This window comes from Cetorhinus maximus, chromosome 12 (assembly GCF_964194155.1).
Source record: "Cetorhinus maximus chromosome 12, sCetMax3.hap1.1, whole genome shotgun sequence".
Classification (NCBI taxonomy): domain Eukaryota; kingdom Metazoa; phylum Chordata; class Chondrichthyes; order Lamniformes; family Cetorhinidae; genus Cetorhinus; species Cetorhinus maximus.
In genome coordinates, this window is record NC_135890.1 from 47448793 (window position 1) to 47471315 (window position 22523).

A 22523-nucleotide genomic window follows, 5' to 3' on the forward strand; every position below is an offset into this window, starting at 1 on the left:
GAAACCAATATTGGAGAGATGGCTCTGATGCTGCTGAACACTAAGTTATATTTACACTTCTATCAGGCCAGGTTTAACACAGAACATTGTGTAATGTAACTGAGGGCTTGAGTGAATTTCTACCTCGCCAATCTAATTACAGGGTATTGCAAAGTTTTCCTGATTTTTGTGTGTATACATTTTGCCATAATGATGCTAATCCAAGTGTCATCATGGAGATCCTCAAGACTTCTGAGTTTCTTTATTGCTTCGGCTCAGGTGCTGAAAGTTTTTGTGATCTAGTGAAATATGTGGCCGCTGTTACTTCAGCTAACATTGCTTAATAAAAATGATTGCCAATTCATTGCTTAATAAAGTTGGTAGTTTACAGGTTAATGCAAGCTCTTTCAACTAGAGATCCTAGGCGAATGCAATGCAGCTGGTACTGTTTACAATGAGTTTATCAGCAACATAAGGGGTTTATTGTTCACACTATGGCATCCTGCATTCAGTTTGCAGCAATTGTGGGCGTGCCTGTGCAAATGGTCTCTTTTACTAGGAATGAGGAGGAGTATCTGGAACCTAACCTAAATGATAGCATTCTTTCTTTCAAACAGCTCTAAACTGGAATTATATGCTTAGGAGCACTGGGCTTCACTTCTTGTTCATTTTCACAGCCAGAACATGCTCATTCAACATTAAATATGAAGGCTTTTTTTTCCAGAAAGTTACCAAGGGGGTCAAGTGGACCCTTTTGAATATATTTTAATCCAGGTTTGACCAAGTGTGTAGCGAATGGTAGCGAATCGCTCACCTCTGTGCTCCTCATTCAGCACTGGAGCTATGTCTTGATTATTATGTTGCTGTGAAATAGAAACCAGTTTAGGGTAAGCCAGTACAAAAGCAAGATACTGCAGATACAGGAAATCTGAAATAAAAGCAGAATGTTGGAAACATTCAGTGGGTCAGGCAACAGCTGTGGAGAGAGAGCAACAGATTTAATGTTTCAGATCGAAGACATTTGCTAGTTTAATGCAGCATTTTCTGTTTTAATTACTACAAACTAAAATACTCCACCAGTAAAGTGAATAGACTGAGAAAGAAGGACCCAGAAATGTATTAGATTTAGTAGATCAGGGATGGAGACTACAGATTTATCGATATTACATTAAACTTTTGAATAATGGTATCTCACAGCAGTTGGTGAAGGCTGAGTTATTTAAAATCCCAGATGGGAACTTTAAACAAACTGCATTTTCAATTGGTATGTTTGAGATGCAGCTCAGAAGTCAGGAATAAAACCCACCAAACCTCGAGGTTTTTTATATAAATTAAACATTTATTAATTTAACAAATTTAAATACATAACACATGTCTACAAATTACTACCATGACTATTAAACAAATCCCCAAATTAACCATACCCAGGTAAATATCTTCACTAAGGCAACAATAGCCCATAGACTTAAACACACCAGGCAAAGCACATTTTATCTTATGAATTCAAGATGAGGTTCCTTTCAATTTGTTCCTTCGCACTGTTGTAGGCTTACAGGCATCATGCCTCTGACTCTCACACAAGACCCTTTTTTGTATGTACCATTCCCTTTGAATGTAAATTCTCATTGTGAGAGGAGAAAACTTTAGAGGAGATGTGCGGGGCAAGTTTTTTACGCAGAGGGTAGTGAGTGTCTGGAATTCGCAGCCAGAGGAGGTGGTGGAAACAGGTATGATAGTGGTGTTTAAGAGGCAGCTTGACAAATACATGAATAGGATGGGAATAGAGGGATATGGATTCCGGAAGTGCAAAATATTTTAGTTTGACAGGCAATGTGATCGGTGCAGGCTTGGAGGGTCGAAGCGCCTGTTCCTGTGCTGTACTGTTCTTTGTTCTTTGTATCACCAGGCCCTTTGAACTCTACCTCTCCTAACAATAAAACCCCTTTCATGGGACCAATTTTATTAGTAATATAATCATATTGCTTGGTGTCTCCTAGCACAATTTCACCCCCAGTCTTTGAATGGTTTAATCAACAAAATACAAATGTAAAACAAAAACAAAAATACCTGGAAAAACTCAGCAGGTCTGACAGCATCTGCGGAGAGGAATACAGGTAACGTTTCGAGTCTGTATGATTCTTCATCTTGGTGTCCTTATGGTCAAAAGATCCAGATTTTGGAGTCTCCTTGAATTCCTACAACTGAGTGCAGATAGCAGGAACTCCACCTGGTGATTCACCCTGGGGACAGCAATTGCTTCTAGCACAACGTTTTTAAAGTAAGCAAAAGATTGCAAAAATTCAAGTTGCACTAAACTCAATCTGCACTTCAAATTCTGTGATCCTTTGTGCCGGTTATGCTGACATCAGGAATGCCAGTAAAACCTGTGCAATTGAACAGAGACCTTTTAGGCCTAAGAATTTGCTTGTATTGAAGTCTCATATCTTGGCTAACACTTCAATGTTATTGAGGGAACGCTGTATTGTCAGATGTGCTGCCTTACAGATGAGATGTTAAGCCAAGATCCCATCTGTGCCCTCAGGTGAACGTAAAAGATTCTATGCCACTATTTAGAGAAGAGCAGTGGAATTCTCCGTGTCCAGGGAGGGGTTGTTAAAGCATATGTTTGAGGGGTAGAGGATTACTTTGAGTGTGGTTATAATCTTTTGGTGGAAGACGTGCTGCTCCTAGAGGGGTAAGTGTTATTTTGGGATCCTGTCACAGAAGTAGGAAGTTGGCTGTATGACAAGTAGAGGGGATAGGTTGCGGATTGGGTGTTGGAATGCTGTGAAAGATTTAGTGGAAGCATAAATATGAAAAAAGGCTTTTTCTTTATTCATTCATGGGATGTGGGCATCATTGGCTAGGCCAGCATTTATTGCCCACCCTTAATTGCCCTTGAGAAGGTGGTGGTGAGTTGCCTCCTTGAACTGCTGCAGTCCATGTTAGGTAGGTACACCCACAGTGCTGTTAGGGAGGGAGTTCTAGGATTTTAATCCAAAGTCAGTGAAGGAATGCCAATATATTCCCAAGTCAGGGTGGTGAGTGGTTTGGAGGGGAACTACCAGGTGGTGGTGTTCCCATCTACCTGCTGCCCTTGTCCTAGGTGGTAGCAGTCATGGGTTTGGAAGGTACTGTCTAAAGAGGCTTGGTGAGTTCCTGCCATGAACCTTGTAGATGGTACACACTGCTGCCCACTGTGTTGGTAGATGGAGTGAATGTTTGTGGTTGGGGTGCCAATCAAGTGGGCTGCCTTGTCCTGGATGGTGCCAAGCTTCTTGACTGTTGTTGGAGCTGCATTCATCCAGACAAGTAGAGAGCATTCCATCACACTCCTGACTTGTGCCTTGTAGACGGTGGACAGGCTTTGGGGAGGCAGGAGGTGAGTTACTCACTGCAGGATTCTTAGCCACTGACCTGCTCTTGTAGCCACAGTATTTATACGGCTACTCCAGTTCAGTTTCTGGTCAATGGTAACCCCCAGGATGTTGATAGTGGGGGATTCAGCAATGGTAATGCCATTGAATGTCAAAGGATGATGGTTAGATTCTCTCTTGTTGCAGATGGCCATTGCCTGGCATATGTGTGGTGCAAATGTTATTGCTACTTAGCCCAAGCCTGAATGTTGTCCAGGTCTTGCTGCATTTGGACATGGACTGCTTCAGTATCTGAGGAGTCACGAATCATGCTGAACATTGTGCAATCATCAGTGAACATCCCCACTCTGGCCTTATGATGGAAGGAAGGTCATTGATGAAGCGGCTGAAGATGGTTGGGCCTAGATACTACCCTGAGGAGCTCCTGCAGTGATGTCCAAGAACTGAGATGATTGACCTCCAACAACCACAACCATCTTCCTTTGTGCTAGGTATGATTCCAACCAGTGGAGAGTTTTCCACCTGATTTCCATTGACTTCAGTTTTGCTAGGGCTCCTTGATGCCACACTCAGTCAAATACTGCCTTGATGACAAGGGCAGTCACTCTCTCCTCACTTCTGGAGTTCAGCTCTTTTGTCCATGTTTGAACCAAAGCTATAATGAGGTCAAGAGCCGTGTGGCCCTGGCGGAACCCAAACTGGGCATCAGTGAGCAGGTTATTGCTAAGCAAGTGGCGCTTGATAGCACTGTTAATGATCTCTTCCATCACTTTACTGATGATCTAGAGTAGACTGATGGGGCAGTAATTGGCTGGGTTGGATTCGCTGTGCTTTCTGTGTACATAACTGGGCACTTAGAGATGCCAGTATTGTAGCTATACTCGTGCAGCAAGTTCTGAAGCACAAGCCTTCAGTATTATTGCTGGAATGTTGTCAGGGCCCATAGCCTTTGCAGTATCCAGTGCCTTCAACCATTTCTTTATCAAATGGAGTGAATTGAACTGGCTGGAGACTGGCATCCGTGATGCTGGGACCTCCAGAGGAGACCAAGATGAATCACCCACTGGCTGAAGATTGTAGCAAAATGCTTCAGTCGTATCTTTTGCACTGATATACTGGGCTCCCCCATTATTGAGGATGGGGATATTTGTGGAGCCTCCTTCTCCGGTGAAATATTTAATTGTCCACCATCATGTGGTAGGGCTCAGATATGATCCGTTGGAAGTGGAATCACTTAGCTCTGTTATCACTTGCTGCTTATGCTGTTTGTCATGCAAGTAGTCCTGTATTGTGGCTTCATCAGGTTGACACCTCATTTTTAGGTATGCCTGGTGCTGTTCCTGGCATGCCTTCCTGCACTCTTCATTGAACCAGAGTTGATCTACTGGCTTGGTGCTCATGGTAGAGTGGGGGATATACCAGTCCATGAGGTTACAGATTGTGGTTGAACACAATCCTTCTGCTGCTGATGGCCCACAGCACCTCAAGATTGCCCAATCACAAGTTGCTATACCTGTTTGAAATCTATGCCACGCAACGCAATGGAGGGTGCCCTCTGTAAGGATAGGACTTCGTCTCCACATGGACTGTGCGGTGGTCACTCCTACCGATACTGTCATGGACGGATGCATCTGTGGCAGGCAGGTGGCTGAGGATGAGATCTAGTATGTTTTTCCATCTTGTTTGTTCCCTCACCACCTGCCACAGACTCGGTAGCAGCTATGTCCTTTAGGACTCAGTCAGCTTGGTCTGTAGTGGTGCTATTTCTGTTGGACATTGAAGTCCCCTGCCCAGAGTACATTCTGCACACTTGGTAGTGTTCAACATGGAGGACTACTGATTCATCATCTGAGGGGGGGTGAGGGGGTGGTGGCAGGGTACATGATAATCACCAGGTTTGCTTGCCCATGTTTGACCTGATGCCATGAGACTTCATGGGGTCTGGAGTTGAGGACCCCCAGGGCAACTCCCTCCCGACTGTATACCACTGTGTCACCACCTCTGCTGGGTCTGTTTTGCCAGTGGGACAGACATACCCAGGGATGGTGATGGTGGTTACGTTATCTGTAAGGTATAATTCCTTGAGTACGATGGTCAGGCTGTTGCTCTCACAATTTTGGCACCAGATGAAAGTAATGAGGATTTTGCAGGGCTGACGAGGGTGAGTTTACCATTGCCGTTTCCGGTGCCTAGGTCAATGCCTGGTGGTCTGTCCGGTTTGATTCTTTTTAAACTTATTAGCGATTTGATACAACTGAGTGGCCTGCTAGGCTATTACAGAGGGCAGTTATGAGTCAACCACAATGCTGTGGGTCTGGAGTCACATGTAGACCAGACCAGGTGAGGGCGGCAGATTTCCTTCCCTGAAGGGCAAAAAAATCAGACTGGTTTTTACGGCAATTGACAATGGTTTCATGGTCATCCAGATTTTTATTGAATTCAAATTTTGCCATCTGCTGGTGTGGGATTAGAGCCCAGGTTACCAGAACATTACTTATAGTCCAGTGACAATACCACTACACCACTGCCTCTTCTGCTGATAACACATAGGAAACAGAAAATTGTACTGGTGACAAAGAAAAAGCTAAGCAAATGGGCATGGAGGCAAGTTTTAAAAAAATATGGGAAGGGACTCTCGTTTTGGGAACATGAGAAAGTGGAGGGGCTTCAGGATCTGAAATAATCTGGGAGGGTGATTTTTAAGATTGGAAAATAGTGGAAAAGGCCTTTCTGGAGTGTGGAAGTGCTAGCAGGGTGGCCTTGTGTCCTGGAAGCACCAGGACTAGGAGTAAGAGGCGATGCATGGAATTTTGGAGTACTAGGGAAGTTTCCCAAACTTTGGGAGATGATTGGAGGTCTGTGAGGAGTGTGGTGCTGGATGTAGGAGTACTGGATCTTTTTTCTTGATCGGGATATGGAGAACACTAGCAAGGCCAGATTTATTGCTCATTGTCAGTTGCCCTAGTGATGGGCCAGTTTGTTTCAGCGATTGATTTGCAGCAATATGGCTTAGAGCTAACGTTAGAAAATGTTAATAATTAACTACATTGTTTGAAGACAGGAGCTGTGTGTAGGTTTGACCGTGTACTAGGATTGGTGGGTTTCTTTTCCTGCAGGTGATCAGGATAGTGGTCAACTGCCATATACCATATTTATTTAATTCAGTTTTACAAATTTGCCATTGCCAGACGTGAACACCTGGCCTCTGGCTTGCTGAACCATAATCACGACAGTCTATCTAGAATGAATAGATCAAAGGTTCTTAGAATCTCAGAGCATGAAAAGCAATTCAGATCTGGTAGCGGTGGGGGGTGGGGTGGGTGGTGCGTTGGAGATATGATGCAGTTTGGTGTGACCTCCACATAACCCCTTTTGGTCCTCAGCTTTAAAATTGTTGCTGCCACTGTGATGTGACCCTTGGCCTGAAGAGTGTGATATTGCTGAGCCCTGACATTGGAATTTGTTTATATTGGAAGGGCATACTCCATGGAGTCGAGATCCATAATTTGAGTTACTGAAGCAAATAGCAAGGAATGTTTCTTAACCATATGAAGTAAACATTGAATTATGCTTTCATGTTGCTCCTGTGGACTCCCTTTCTACATGATTCAAACATAAGCATCTATGAGGTTGAGGGGTCTGATGCAAAGCTGGGATTGTGAAGGGGAAGAGGAGTGCAAGACCTGGAAACATTAAGGGCCCAGTTACTTGGGAACACTGATGGAGGGGTCCTGGGATCTAGGGGTATGTGTGGCTTTGTAGTTTGATCTGCCAAAATTGGGAGTGTGTACCCAGAGGTGTTGGAACATTGGAAATGCTGTCAGGAATCCTGTTCATGCATTCCCTGCCACCAGCTGGTTTTCCCATTTCAGTGGTATTCAAGCATGAACTGCTTTGCTAATCTTTGCTGACTATGTACCAGTTTAACATAACTACAAACTCATAGCAAGCAAGAATAAAATCTTAATGATGTATATAAGTGCGGGAAGGAGAAAGGAATGAAACATTGAGCAAATGATGTACTGTTAATAGAATCTATTTTTAAATTATTTATTCATGGGATGTGGGCGTCGCTGGCTAGGCCCATCCCTAGTTGCCCTTGTTCAAAGGGCAGTTAAGAGTCAACCACATTGCTGTGGGCCTGGAGTCATATGTAGGCCAGACCAGGCAGATTTCCTTCCCTAAAGGACACTAGTGAACCAGATGGAGTTTTTACAACAATCGACAATGGTTTCATGGTCATCATTAGACTTTCATTTCCAGATTTTTATTTAAATTGAATTCAAATGCCACCATCTGCCATGATGGAGATTCAGACCCAGGTCCCTGGAGCATTACCCTGGGCTCCTGGATTTCTAGTCCAGCGACAATACCACTATGCCATCTCCTCCCCAGTTTACTGTATAGCACCCCTTTTTAGGGATTCTTCATATTAATACAAGTTCCTTGGCTCAAAAACCTAACTTGCATTCCATTTTATGCTTTAGTGATGGTGTATTTAAAGTCATTGTAAAAAAAAAGTGTCTAATTCCTAAATTATTCTGCATTGTCTGGGTTTTCAATTGAGACTTTCCCTTGAATTTTAGAGGTGCTGAATACAAATACTGATTTTTTTTTTCCCCAAATTCAAGATTTTTGGTGGCAGGTGGGAGCATCCAGTTTTGCCCAACTTTCCTCATGCTTTATGACAATTTAAAAACTCACGTTCCATTTTAATTGCAAAATTCAAGAATAACTTAATGATCCTTAGTTGAAGGATATTTTTTCACCTGAATTTTCTGTATTAGAGCAGTGGGGCAAACCAGAGGATCCAAGTAAACTTCAAGAACAACTCGAGGCTCCAGACTACCTGTAAGCAGCGATGCAGCAGGATGATTTTGTGTAATTAAAACACTTATTTATGCCTTTTCATTTCCCTACTCACCACCTCTACCGCAGCACACCCAAACAGTTGCAAAACTATTGATCCTGTGTCGCAAGGTGCCCAATTACTGCCTCGTTCACCAGGAACTACTTTACCATAACTGTTGAGGAATGTTCTAAGTTTGTCTTTTGAAAATGGTGCTGCTGTACTGGATTTCTGGCTTCTGCAATTCTAATGAGCAGATTCAGTTTGCAAAGGTGGGGCACAGTGCCTTTTGAAATATTTTAATTGCCAGAGTTTGAGTCACTTTCAAATTGTGGAAATCATTATTGTGCCCACATGGAAGTACAGCACAATGATGGAGAGGTTAACATTCCAGCAGTTTATTTTTACAGCAGCCTTCCTCCTGGCTCTCAAAAGGGGTTTGCCACAATTCAACGCAGTAAAACAAAACTGTTTTGGGAGCAGTGGAGGTTAGAACCCAATAGGAAACACCTGGCATTTGCACTGGAAAGTGTTTAAAGATTCAGAATGTAACCTTCGTCAGTACTTGCTCTATGTTTAAAAAAAAAGATATTTAAAAAAATGTGAATCATCTGGGTCTGAATATACACTCACTTTCAGTGCCATATTTCTAGATTTTTTTGTGGGAAATGCTGCAATTTTTTTCCACTCCTGTACAATATGAAGCTAACTAAATGACTGTGCTGTTGTTGTCTGGCGCACTGACCTCTACCTCGCGGAGGCTGAGCGTCAACTCGCAGACACTTCCTCCTACCTCTCCCTGGACAATGACCCCACCACTGAACATCAAGCCATTGTTTCCAGGACTGTCACTGACCTCATCTCCTCTGGAGATCTTCCTCCCACAGCTTCCAACCTGATAGTCGCCCAACCTCGGACGGCCCGCTTCTACCTCCTACCCAAAATCCACAAACAGAACTGCCCCGGCAGACCGATCATGTCTGCCTGTTCCTGCCCCACGGAACTCATTTCTCGTTATCTTGACTCCCTTCTCTCTCCCCTTGTCCAGTCCCTTCCCACCTACATCCGTGATTCCTCTGACACCTTACGTCACATCAACAATTTCCAGTTCCCTGGCCCCAACCGCTTCCTCTTCACCATGGACGTCCAATCCCTCTACACCTCCATCCCCCACCAGGATGGTCTGAGGGCCCTTAGTTTCTTCCTTGAACAGAGGCCCGAACAATCCCCATCCACCACTACTCTCCTCCGTCTGGCTGAACTTATTCTCGCACTGAATAATTTCTCCTTTAACTCCTCTCACTTCCTCCAAGTAAAAGGTGTGGCTATGGGTACCCGCATGGGCCCCAGCTATGCCTGTCTCTTTATGGGTATGTGGAACATTCCTTGTTCCAGTCCTACTCCGGCCCCCTCCCACAACTCTTTCTCCGGTACATCGATGATTACTTCGGTGCTGCTTCATGCTCTCGTCGGGACCTGGAAAAATTTATTAATTTTGCTTCCAATTTCCACCCCTCCATCATTTTCACATGGTCCATCTCTGACACTTCCCTTCCCTTCCTTGACCCCTCTGTCTCAATTTCTGATGATAGACTGTCCACCAATATCCATTACAAGCCTACCGACTCCCACAGCTACCTCGACTACAGCTCATCACAAACCGCTTCCTGTAAGGACTCCATCCCATTCTCTCAGTTCCTTCGCCTCCGTCGCATCTGTTCTGATGATGTTACCTTCAAAAACAGTTCCTCTGACATGTCCTCCTTCTTCCTTAACCGATGTTTTCCACCCACGGTCGTTGACAGGGCCCTCAACCGTGTCCGGCCCATCTCCCTCGCATCCGCCCTCACGCCTTCTCCTCCCTCCCAGAAACATGATAGGGTCCCCTTTGTCCTCACTTATCACCCCACCAGCCTCCGCATTCAAAGGATCATCCTCCGCCATTTCCGCCAACTCCAGCATGATGCCACCACCAAACACATCTTCCCTTCACCCCCCCCGGTGGCATTCCGTAGGGATCGTTCCCTCCGGGACAACCTGGTCCACTCCTCCATCACCCCCTACTCCTCAACACCCACCTATGGCACCTCCCCATGCCCACGCAGAAGATGCAACACCTGCCCCTTCACTTCCTCTCTCCTCACCGTCCAAGGGCCCAAACACTCCTTTCAAGCATTTCACTTGCATTTCCCCTAACTTAGTCTACTGCATTCGTTGCTCCCAATGCGGTCTCCTCTACATTGGAGAGACCAAACATAAACTGGGCGACCGCTTTGCAGAACACCTGCGGTCTGTCCGCAAGAGCGACCCAAATCTCCCTGTCGCTTGCCATTTTAACACTCCACCCTGCTCTCTTGCCCACATGTCTGTCCTTGGCTTGCTGCATTGTTCCAGTGAAGCCCAACGCAAACTGGAGGAACAGCACCTCATCTTCCGACTAGGCACTTTACAGCCTTCCGGACTGAATATTGACTTCAACAACTTTAGATCTTGAACTCCCTCGTCCATCCCCACCCCCTTTCCGTTTCTTGCCCCTCCCTTTTGTTTTTTCCAATAATTCATATAGATTTTTCTTTTCCCACCTATTTCCATTATTTTTAAATCTATACCTGTAATGCCGAGTCAGTCTTTCCACCACACCCCCCACTAGAGCTGTACCTTGAGTGTCCTGCCATCCATTCTTAATTAGCACATTCTCTTAGATAATATCACCACCTTCAACACCTCTTTGTTCATTTATCTGTGACATCTTTCGATTATCTGCTCCTATCACTGCTTGCTTGTCCCTACATCCACCCCCGCCCCCCCACAACTTCTCTCCCCCCACCCCCCCCACCTTAAACCAGCTTATATTTCACCCCTCTCCTATTTTTACTTAGTTCTGTTGAAGGGTCATGAGGGCTCGAAATGTCAACTCTTTTCTTCTCCACCGATGCTGCCAGACCTGCTGAGTTTTTCCAGGTAACTCTGTTTTTGTTTTGAATGCAGCTTGCTGTGTGGGAGCTAATGGCAACCCCTTGCCTGTTTTCCAGAAGTAAGATTACAGATTTGTTTATGCACTTGAGGTAATTTGTGGTCATGTTTTAATTTCTCATGTTAGAGAAAATAGTAGGTAATCTTGTTGCTTCCCTAACAATGGAATCTAGAATTTCTAGAACTACATCACTAAATATATAAATGTTGTAGTTTAAATGTGCCTTATGTCCAGTCAATCATTTTGAATTGACTTTCAGTGAATGTTGGCTTCTATTCTAATGTAGCAATTGAATTAATTTCAGAAATAACCCATAATCTCTGTAAAATGGAAACCGCAGAAAAATCCAGTTAAGCTACTTGTGGTTTTCTAAGCAAGATGTCCTGTCGCTTACCTTTATTTATTTTTTAATTTCATTCTTCTCACCAGCCTCACCTGGGGAATTGGCTCGGAGAAATTTTAAACGTTCATCACAAGCCTGCTGACCTTCCATGAATAGTTCAAAGCAAAAGTTTGGGCTCATATCTGTCTTGTGTGTCTCGGTTTAATTCAGTAACTCTTCTTGGGAGGAAATATTCCAGAATTGGGATCCCCTTTTGGCACAGGGTAATGAGGTGAAATTGGGAGAAGTTTTGTAACTTTTAAAATATGACAAGTAAGTCAGTCTGTAGCATTTTATTTTTGAGTCTAAGTGGAATGTGTGCAATTGTTTCACATCAACTGAAGGACTGATAACATCCAACTATCTGAAGTCAGGTCCTAGGATCACAATAATATATATTGTACATGATGTAGCATAAAGGCTGTGCTTCTATAACTGAGGCTCCTCCCTTTGTGTTCCTAATAACCTACAACACAAAACACAACAAAGGTGCAGGGTCACTGAACCACACACAATCTTGAAAATCTTAGATCCAAAATTATTTTTAGGAATATAAGGTGATGACAAGGTTTAGTAGGTCACAATTCATAACTTAAAGGTCTTATTCTGGGCATCATTGCTAAAGATTATTAGATGACGGGCCTGAAGATTTCTGATTCTCCTAAACAAAAGCATTTAATCTACAGTGCTATTTTTTTTAGCACATTCTTGGAAACCAGAATTATAATTCAAGTTATCACTCAATCAGCATTGTACTCGAAATTCTATGTTTTTATAACAACAAAAATAACAGTTCGGTAGTTCTAGAACTTACCCACCAATCAGCACCCTTTTCTTGTGCAGAATAAATTGTTGCTCCCTTTGAAATTTGGTACTCTTGTATCTGCCCTGATGAGTGCAAGACGAAAAGCTTTGGCAGCATGTGCCTCTTTCAGCAATGGTCAAGTTCTAAAATTGTTCCAGCTGCGCATACGCTTTTTTTTTGATGCCCTTGACAAATCTCGGGGGAGGAAAAAGATCAGTTGTAAAGGATTTGTCGGAGCAAGATATCAAAAATTTTTCAAAAGTACCCTTGACCAGCCCAGCAGTGCTGTATTGCATCTCCTAAAGTTTGTATCTCATTAGGACCAATATGAAATATAATCTGTAACTGATTTTCTTCTATGATGCAATACTGTACATCTGACAAACTGGTCAGTTTTCATATCTGAAGCCATTAATTTATCTCATTTTAAGTAAACTTGTTTTTCAGTTTTGACTATTTGCAGTAGTAATTGTTAATTACCACTGATCATTAAACTTCCTAATGATTTAAAAGAACTTGTTCTCTCACTGACAAAAATTGAACACTTTTTTTTTATAAAAAGACTTAAATTCATATAGCACCTCTACAACCTCAGAACATCCCAAAACACTTAACTGCCAACACAGTACCATAGACTGTGGTGTATAATTTGACTGGTGTATAATTTGTGCACATCGCACACCACGCACATTGCGCACCATACCGCGCACATGCATTGCACACGCACACCGACCCACCCATCGACCTTCAAAGATCAACATATGCTGATGTCTATGATACATTTGAACTGCTGTGATGTGGCTGATTTGTGCAAGCAGGCTCCTAAAAACAGCAATGTGATAATGACCAAATAATTGTTTGAGGTATGTATTGATCAGGACACCGGGTAGAATTCCCCAACCCTTACTTAAAATTTTGCTGTGGATCTACAACCACCTGAGAGCAGACAAGGCCTTGGCTTCTTAATGTCTCATCTGAAAGACAGCCCTGCTAATAGTGCAGCACTGCCTCAGTCTTGCATTGGAATGTTAGCCTGGATTAAGGGCTCCAATCTCTGGAATAGGACTTTCGGACTTAAAAGACGAGCGCTGCCAGCTGAGCCATTGTTAAAACACTAATGGATCTCTGTTGTTCGTCATGGATAACAAATTTGTTTAATGACCTCTGCTCCTCATATGTTAGGTTAGTTCAATGTTCAAAATATATGGGGGTGTTGGATGAATTCATCTTCAAATTCACAATTAGCCAGTGAGAAAACAAAGATGGGCAAAAAATTCAAGCAAGGTTGCCTCCATACAATATTACTTTACATTGTGTGTCCTTCATGATCCAGTGCTGAACAATTGCAGTGCAGGCATCTCATTGGGAGTGGGAAAACAATGCAGAGTTTGATTGGAGGAGCAGCAAGCAAGCGTGTGAGACAGAATCTGAGTAGCTGTTCCTCCAATCACAGATTCTGGATCTCCAGTGCTCGCTGCTCCAGCTCCTCCAATCACAGGTTCCCTCCTTCCTGCTCTTGCTGCTCCAGAAAGACAGAAGATATGATTGGAGGAGCAGCAAAGGCAAGAAGAAGGCAACATGTGATAGGAGAAGCTTGAGCAGTTATCCTGGATGACAGGTTCGACTATGGAACTTCAACATCTCCTGGGAAGGAGGTCCAGGAGAAGAATCAGAATAAGAAAGACAGAACAGAGGAGGTGACCAGAAACCCAGTAATGAGGCCGGGAGCAGGCCCAAGGAGTCACCGTACCAAGAATCCTTTAAAGGACAGCAGCCAGTAGAGAGAAGTTCCATCCCATTTTAACTTCCCTGTGATCCTGTGGTGATAGTGGTGGTTGGGGAGACAAGGCGAAGAGAAATGATAACTAACTTACCAAAATTGCTTCTTGTATCTGATTTCTGTCTTATTGCATCAAGAAGTTGGATTTTGAGATCAACCTGATTTATTTTTTAAATTTGCTGTAAATTGGGAATTCTGTTTAGGTGATGAACAGAGACTTTTCAGATAGCAGGCAACCATAGCTCATTGGTGGTGACACCTGCTCTCTTTTTACCGAAGTGTCCCTGGCTATGATATACGTAATCCAGCACGGAACATGACCTGTCGTTAGTGTGGACTTCATCCTGTATTACATGTACTAATTGCACGAAAAGCTGAAATCACACAGGTGATTTTATTTAAACACTGCTTCACAGCCTTGACAGTAATATAAGGTAAACAAAGCAAACTAATGTTAACTTTAAATACCAGCATGCTCTTGTTCGTACAGAGTGCTTTCTGATTGATTGAAACCTGTTCAATCCACTGGCATTGCAGAAACTTCAAAAGCGCCTTCAAGCTTGGGTAACTGTCTTTTTTTTCAGAGCACATGTACCATCTCTACCAAGAAGAAGAGGCCTGTTTCCAGTGAAAGCACTGGAATGCCTGGAAGCTGGACTGGATTGGGATGCAGCGAACCAGTGATGGGAGGCTGCAAATACGCTGCATGTCCTGCCATGGTGCCCATGCACTGACTTGGAAGAGCTCCTAGCGAGCAGTCAACTCTGACACTTTGTTCATCTCTGGCACAACCAACGTAAATGAATATTTGACATTATGACACAGTTGGAGCCTAAGTCACAAGGTACTTATGCATGAAAAAAATCAAATCATTCTAAAGGAGTCGATAGTTTAGGAGTTGTGAAAATGACTGCAGAAACGTATGGGAAGATGGTCAAGGTGTTTGACTTAGCTACCATCTGGCAAAGCATCAGCTCCCCATCTACTTATTCTTCTCTTGTACGTCTTGAGAAAAGACATGGCATGGATTTTGGAAACCCAACACAAACACATACTTTCACTCCTTGGCTAAGGATATTCTTCAGGGCTGCAACACTTGGGTGCAGTCTGCATGCTATCTAAGCATTCTGTTGGATGGCAGTACTGACAGGAGTAGTAAGGAGTAAGAGTTAGTGTATAGCTGTTACCGAGACAATGGTATTCCACAGATGAGGCATTTTGGGGTCCAAGACATTGAGAGTGCAAAAACAGATAGGATCATGGACTGCATCAACTCGATGTTCATGGAGAAGAACAGAAGAACCACCTGATGGACTTTGATGGGTTATTGTCAACTTTTGACCGGAGAGATGGGACCTTAGCAAAGCTGGCTGCTGAGATTCCATGGCTAATTGGAATCCATTGTGCAGGGCATCAATTAGAACTTGCCACCAACCATGCCGCTTCATCAGAGAAATTGATTAGCTTCTTGGCCTTACACGTCATTCTACAGAAAGCTACCCAAGCACCTTTGGGAGCTCAGTGAATTGGCTGACTTGCTGGAGGAAACCGTTCTCAGACCAACATGGGTAGAGGACACTCATTAGATTGAGCACTGGTGACGTTGAAAGGAACTACCCACTGTGTTGCCCATCTGAATGACAGCAGCAGGCTGAGGCCAAAAAAGACGCTCCTAAAGCAAGGTGAATGGTAAAGAAGCCTCCAAGTTCTTTCTCCATATGCAGTGCATATGGATAGTTTTGGAGGGGTTATCTCACCACAATGAATGTGCCTTGGGCCATGATAACATTATCAACTAACTACCTCAGTGCTGTGTGACATGACAAAGGAATATTATAGATCGCAACTTGGTACCACCAGAGAAGAGTGCTGTGAGGAGACCTACAGAGGGATTGAATTGAAAAGGGTTGAAGAAGGTGAAGCTGGTTACTCCCAGTCACGTAGAAACTATGTAGAGCCAGCTGGCTACTGCCTACAAGAGCAATTTGGCTCATTGTCAACAAACAAGATACTTGGAGCTGTGACAAAACTTGATCAGAAAATCTGGCCAAAGGAGCTGAAAGACTATCGAGATGCCGATTCGAAGGTATCCTTGCATCCCAGGATGCAAGGTTGATGGAACTATAGCCAAGCAACTCCAACTAAAGTAGATAATCCAAAAATATCGTAGTGTGATCACTTGGCACACTTCTGTGGAGTAGGCTCTTCAAAGAGAGGCAAGAAGAGTTCTCTAGCTGCTTCCACCTTTTTGGAGATTATACACCAATGCCATCAGCCGCAGCCAAAGTGGCGAGGGCCTTTTCCGTCATGAACACAGTGACTGCTGAGTCAACTTGATACAAACCATTGCCAACATCATGATCTCTCTAAAGGGCCCCTCTGGTGATGACTTCAAACTAGAATCATCTGTAACCAGGTGGTACAAAGCAGGTAAACAAGTGAATACCACGTGTTTAGCTATAAGGTAGGTATGGACGATCATCAGCTACCTCCTCTGAAGAAGAGGAAACGGAACCTGATTTTGAAGAAGATTTGGAAGTAGAGGACCAAGAGATGTCATGACACTGAGCTAGTGGATGATGGACCCAGAAATGTCAGCAAACCTTTTTTATCTTACAGTTGGTACAAGTATTGTGAACAACTTGAATTTTACATGAGGATTAAAAGATTTAATTGTTACGGACAGGAGGGAGGTTAATTCAAACAGTGCTAATTTCTCCTCTATCCACCCACCCATAAACTGGTGTTTTGATTTGTTCCTCTCTTTGAGCGGTGGCATATTTTCCAACCCCTCAGTTTTGGTGCAATCCAATTTTCTATTAGTAACCTTACAGCAAACTTGAGATGGGATGAACTCAAAAGGTTAGTTTATTTTCACACAGCCAAAACGCAAAAGAGAGTTCGCAATGTCCCCTTCATATTCAGATAGTTGAGAAGGATAGAGAAAAGAAATATTTACAGTACAGAGACCACAGAGAAAGTAAATATTGTTTCACATGAGTTCCAGGGTCCAGAATCAAGTCCGATGAGATGTTCCTTCATGGGTGTTGGTGGGTTGAAAACCGATGCTGGATAATTCACTTTTCTGGTGGTTTTGACTTCAAACGATGAGATAGACATGCAGAGATGAATCAGTCTTATAGGCAATGGTATGAAATTTCCAGCGGAAACCGTATAGATGGGGCCAGGTGTCTAACCTGGCCCCGAGCCCCTTTCTGTGGGGCTACCAGTTAAATGGTAAACAGACTGAGCTTTACAGTTCAGCAAGGAAATATTACTGGTTCAACAAGCCAGAGGCCCAAGTCACATGACTCCCACCTCTCCACACTGTTTTTGGCAAAGGATGTGTATCCCTCGTCTGGGTGCCCGAGATTGTTAAATGTCTCAACCATTAAGAATTGAAAGGAAGGTTGCAGAGCTTTTTGTCTCAGCAGACGAGCAGACTCCTATTGGCCAGCCTGGGTTATGAAATGCAGATGGCCTTTGTACATCTCTCTTTGAAGTTTGTCTGTGCAGCCCACAGGGGGTGCCATTAGTGGCTCCCCAAAGAGAATGATTTGCGAGTTTACCCGATACTTCTAGGTAGTTCCTTTTTGTTTGAGGGTCACAGACATAGATTCAGCCATTTTAAGGATCTTTGTTCAGCCATGTGTTGCCAAATAAAGGCATTACTTTGAAAAATATGTTTTTAACTATTTTGATCTGATTAATCCTTGCCTCGAGATTTGGCTGAGGTAAAACCATTTGGTATTTGTGCTATCTTATCTGTCTAATGAAGGAAACTCTTTACCTTCTGTACTTGTGTTATTTTTAATGTTACTACATGGCTGCATCACCTAATAAAGGAGCTAGTGAGAATGGAAAAGAAGCCCTAGCAAACCAAAAATATTATTTAACCCTGGGTTAGTTAAATAAATGTCACCCTCAAGTGTTGCACAGTTAATTGACTATAGCTGATTATGCAATGCATAAACAGGTAACTGTGTATTGTTCCCCTATTGCAGATAAAGTAAAATTGTATTGATCTCAACCACCTCGGGCATTCACTAACTGCTGAATAAGTTAAAAAGCAGGCACAGTATAAGTGATATAAATCAAATATTTGTACAAGTAATTATGGGAAGGTGGTGGTGTAGTCATATTGTCACTGAACTAGTATTCCAGATACTCAGAGTAAAGCTCTGGGTACCTGGGTTTGAATCCCACCACGGCAGATGGTGAAATTTGAATTCAGTTAAAAAAAAAATCAGAATAAAAGTCTAAAAGTTGACCATGAAACTATTGCCGGTTGTTGTAAAAACCCATCTGATTCACTAATGTCCTTTAGGGAAGGAAATCTGCTGTCCTTACCTGGTCTGGACTACATGTAACTCCAGACCCACAGCAATGTGGTTGACTCTTAAATGCCCTCTGAAATGGCCTAGCAAGCCACTCAGTTCTCAAGGGCAGTAAGGGATGGGCATTAAATGCTGGCCCAGTCAGCGACGCCCACATCCCATGAACGAATAGAAAAAAATTATACATTAGCATTTTAAACGTACTGCCTGAAGAAATACCTTATCTTGCGACCTTTTTGATTTGCTATTCTGTGAGGCCAGAGTTTCCTCTACCATGCCCTTCAGTTTGTGGCTCCTCATCCATTAAGGTGAATGGATGAAAGAGAACAGGTTGGTAAGTACAGAAATGAAAAACATTGGCTAACTGTGTAAAATGTTGGAATTGTTCTTGGCGGTGTGGCTAGTCCAATAATTCATGATCTGTTTCTTTTGTGTTTCAGCTTGCAGGAACTGCAGTCCTGGCAATTGGATTATGGCTCCGTTTTGATCCACAAACAAGGAGCATATTTGAAACTGACAACCATCCCACCACATTCTATATTGGTAAGATATCAAATCTTGGAGGGAGTGGGTCAGGGGAGTGAATTAAAGAAAGGGAGAGTTCATTTTTATTGATTCCTATTACATGACATAACACAAGACATAAAAACTTAGATCTTCCAACAGGTGCAAGTATAATGTTAGCATTAATGAATTAAACTATTGAAAATTATTGGAAGAGTGCAAAAAAAAATCGATTGTAACTCTCCCATCGGTATGTCACCTAAACTACACAAAGAGGTGCCCTGCATTATCTCCTGTAATAAACACGATATTTATGCTTTTATTTTCGATGGGTTTGTGTAGATGACTACTGAAGTTAGTGCAGGGATGTTTGAGTTTACACCTGTATAGTAATAGTGTATGAGCTCACATTGGAAAGTTGACTTTGAAATTAGGATTTTCTTTGAAAGGCAGAGGTGTCCCTTTTCCATTGGCTCTGACACAAAAACAAGGCTTTTGTCTATCATTGAGCAATTCACCTTTTAAGGTGTTTTGGAGCCGAATGCACTATAGTCGTTCTTTTGGAAACAACTTATTTTTTGTAACACCGTAATTTCAAATGGGTAACTATAGTTGTGCTTTATGTGGACAGTGGCACAATGGCTTGTCGTAGATTAGATAGCAGAACTTGTTCATCAACTTCCTCTGCAGAACAGTTTATGTTGCATAACTACTATTGCAGGATATTAGTTGTAGCACCACTATAAAAGAGGGGGAAGGGATACAGCCAGAAGTTATGGTTGGAAGCAATGACCTAGGTAAAAAGTGTTGCAGCTCTACAGAGAGTTTCAGGAGCTAAGTAGAAAATTAGAGTAGGAGCTCAAAGGTAATAATCTCTGGCTTACTAAGTGTCACATGCAAGTGAGTATAGAGGAAATAAAATGGGTTTCATGTGGGACAGAATGGTGCAGGAGAGAGGGCTTCAAATTCCTGGGGCATTGGGACCAATTCGAGGTGGGAGGAAGCAGTAAATGGATGTACAAGCTGCAGCTCAACAGGATTGGAGCCAATGGCCTTGGAGGGAGGTTAACCAGTACTGTGGTGGAGGGTTTAAACTAATTTGACAGGGCAAGGACCACCAGAATGAAGCTTTAGAGCAGAGATTTGATGGAGGCCTTCAAACTAGTGAAAGATTTTGATAGAGTAAATAAAGAGGAAACTCCAGTGACCAGAGGGTGCAGATGTTATGGAAATTGGAAAAAGAACCAGAGACAACATGAAAAATGATGGAGTTGTGATCTGGAATGCAATTTGGAAGAGTGGTGCAAGCAGGTTCGGGAATCTCTTTCATAAGAGAATGGGGTAAATACTTGAATAGGAAACACACTCCGGGTTATGGGAATATGCAAGGGAGTGCTCTTCAGAGTTGGCATGGTCACATTTGGATGGACTAATCACCTGTTATACTGTGTCACTTATCATTCTATCTTTTGGGTGGAAGTGCTTGAAGCTTGAAAATTGAACCTAGCGGTCAAGTTGGCGTTCAAGGTCCCCACTAGGTTTTCCTTTTTGTCTGTTTCCCCCAATCTGTCTGAACTTGCGAGTTGGGGACTGAGCTGATTGTCTGCTCAGTAGCATTGGGCCCTGGCTCTGTTTATTGAAAAGGACTAGAGATACAATGATGAGGGCCTTTTGGATCTATTTTACAGCAGAATTATGCTTCAGTGTTTGATACTAGACACTTGGTTAGTAAATTAAGGTGAGTAGAAAGAACTGAAGATTGTTAGTATGAACTCAGCCAACAGCGGCTCCTAATTCCTCACCCTCTGTTTACCTGGGCGCGCTTTGCCTGGAATCTTGGTAAGGCTGACTTCTTGTAGGAGAATGTGGATTGGGGTGGTCCTTGGTGTGAATATTTCTCTCTTATTTAGCCTTCAGCAAACAAAAGAGTGGAAACATTCAAATTATCAGGAGGGCATACAAAGTTGCCTGTGTGTCATGATATAATCCTTAGGTGGTGGGACTGTATCAACTGTTGGGAAATGCATCTCCATTTAAAATGTTGCAGGCTGTCAAATCCTGCCAGAGAACCCTACGTTTTGCCCACCACACAGCAGACATCTAATGACCAGCCGCCTCGATGTGAGCTTGCTGACTCTTTAAATGAGGTTGACCCTAAAGGTTAAGGCAGAGACAGCATACAAATGGTCAGGAGATGTCATAATTGTACAATACCCAACTCCCACCCAGTTAGAGACCCGACCCTGCATTATTATGTCCATTCATTGCAGTGTCGCCCTAAGCCAGGCAAACAATACTGAGCCATGTTACTAAATCAGTAGGGTCCAAATCTAGCATGTTGAAGCTCTATAAAGCTGCAATGAGGTTTCACTGAGCACCATGTTCAGTGACACAGGCACACAGGAACCTGGAAGGAGGTAAGAAAAACCACAAGGCAGATCTCCCCACCCACCACACTTCACCACTCCCACCTCCAAGTCGGGAGTTAAAAGGAAAATGAACTCTTCAGTCATGAAAGGCAGTGAATGAAAGGGAATCGGTTATCTAAAATGATGTGAAATAATAACAAGGATAGAAAAAAAAAGAACGAATAGAAGGGTTAATCTGAAACAATTCTTCAAATTCAACAAAGATTGGGAGAGAGATGGGTACATAATGGCAAAAGCTGTATCTAGGAGCAATGGTAAATACTTCATAAAGAGTGATGTAATGTTGGGAATAATATCCTGGGTAGGATAGTACAGGGGAACGAGCAGAATGAAATGCTGTGAAAGGAAGAGTGGTAGGTTTCAATGAAAAGATGGACAAAATGGTCTCTTGCATTTGTCACAATTTTGGGGAGAGACGTTTCAAGCTAAGTAAATATTAATCAAAAATTGTTACTGCTCAAGGACCAGCTGGAAACCAAATAGTGCACAAGAACTGTTGTTGTCTTCAGGCAAACCACCATAACGAACCTAGGGTTCAGAAAATATGCAGTTTTTAACTTTGCTTCCACATAAATATGCTTGCAAATGTATATGGTTTTCAAGTTTGCCTGAATGCACGTGGAAGCATTAGTTTTGATGGTATGGATCTAGAGGACACTTGATTTGTACAAGATGGATGGTACTTGAAACCAGCACTTAGCATGTGCACATTGCACCAATAGGGTAAAACTAATCTGTCTCACAACGGCCTAGGTCAAAATCCTGAACCCTCTTCTCTAACAGCACTGTGGGTGTACCTACACCACATGGACTGCAGCAGTTCCAAGAAGGTAATTCACCACCACCTTCTCGAGGGCAATTAAAATGGGCAATAAATGTTGGCCTAGCCAGTGACACCCAAGCCCCGTAAATAAATAGAAAAAATGCAGCTCCTAGGAATTCATAGACTTTGATTTTTTTCATCTATTTAAATGATTGAATGGATAAAAAAAATCATTTTACACTCAAGATGTCTTCCCTGAGAGTACCACTCCATTACTGGGAGTGCAGACACATGGAATCACTCTTCCTATCTGTTTTCTTCTTTCAGTCCACTAAAGCACAGTG

The 22523-nt window shown here is 42.9% G+C and overlaps 1 protein-coding gene across 1 annotated transcript in view; it reads left to right on the top strand.

The window, feature by feature from the left end:
• cd9a (CD9 molecule a) overlaps positions 1-22523 on the top strand; it is a 45019-nt gene that overhangs the window by 9450 nt on the left and 13046 nt on the right. The window contains exon 2 of the mRNA XM_078553553.1: positions 18924-19026. Within this exon, the coding sequence (XP_078409679.1) occupies positions 18924-19026 (103 nt within the window). The remainder of the gene's footprint in view (positions 1-18923; positions 19027-22523) is intronic.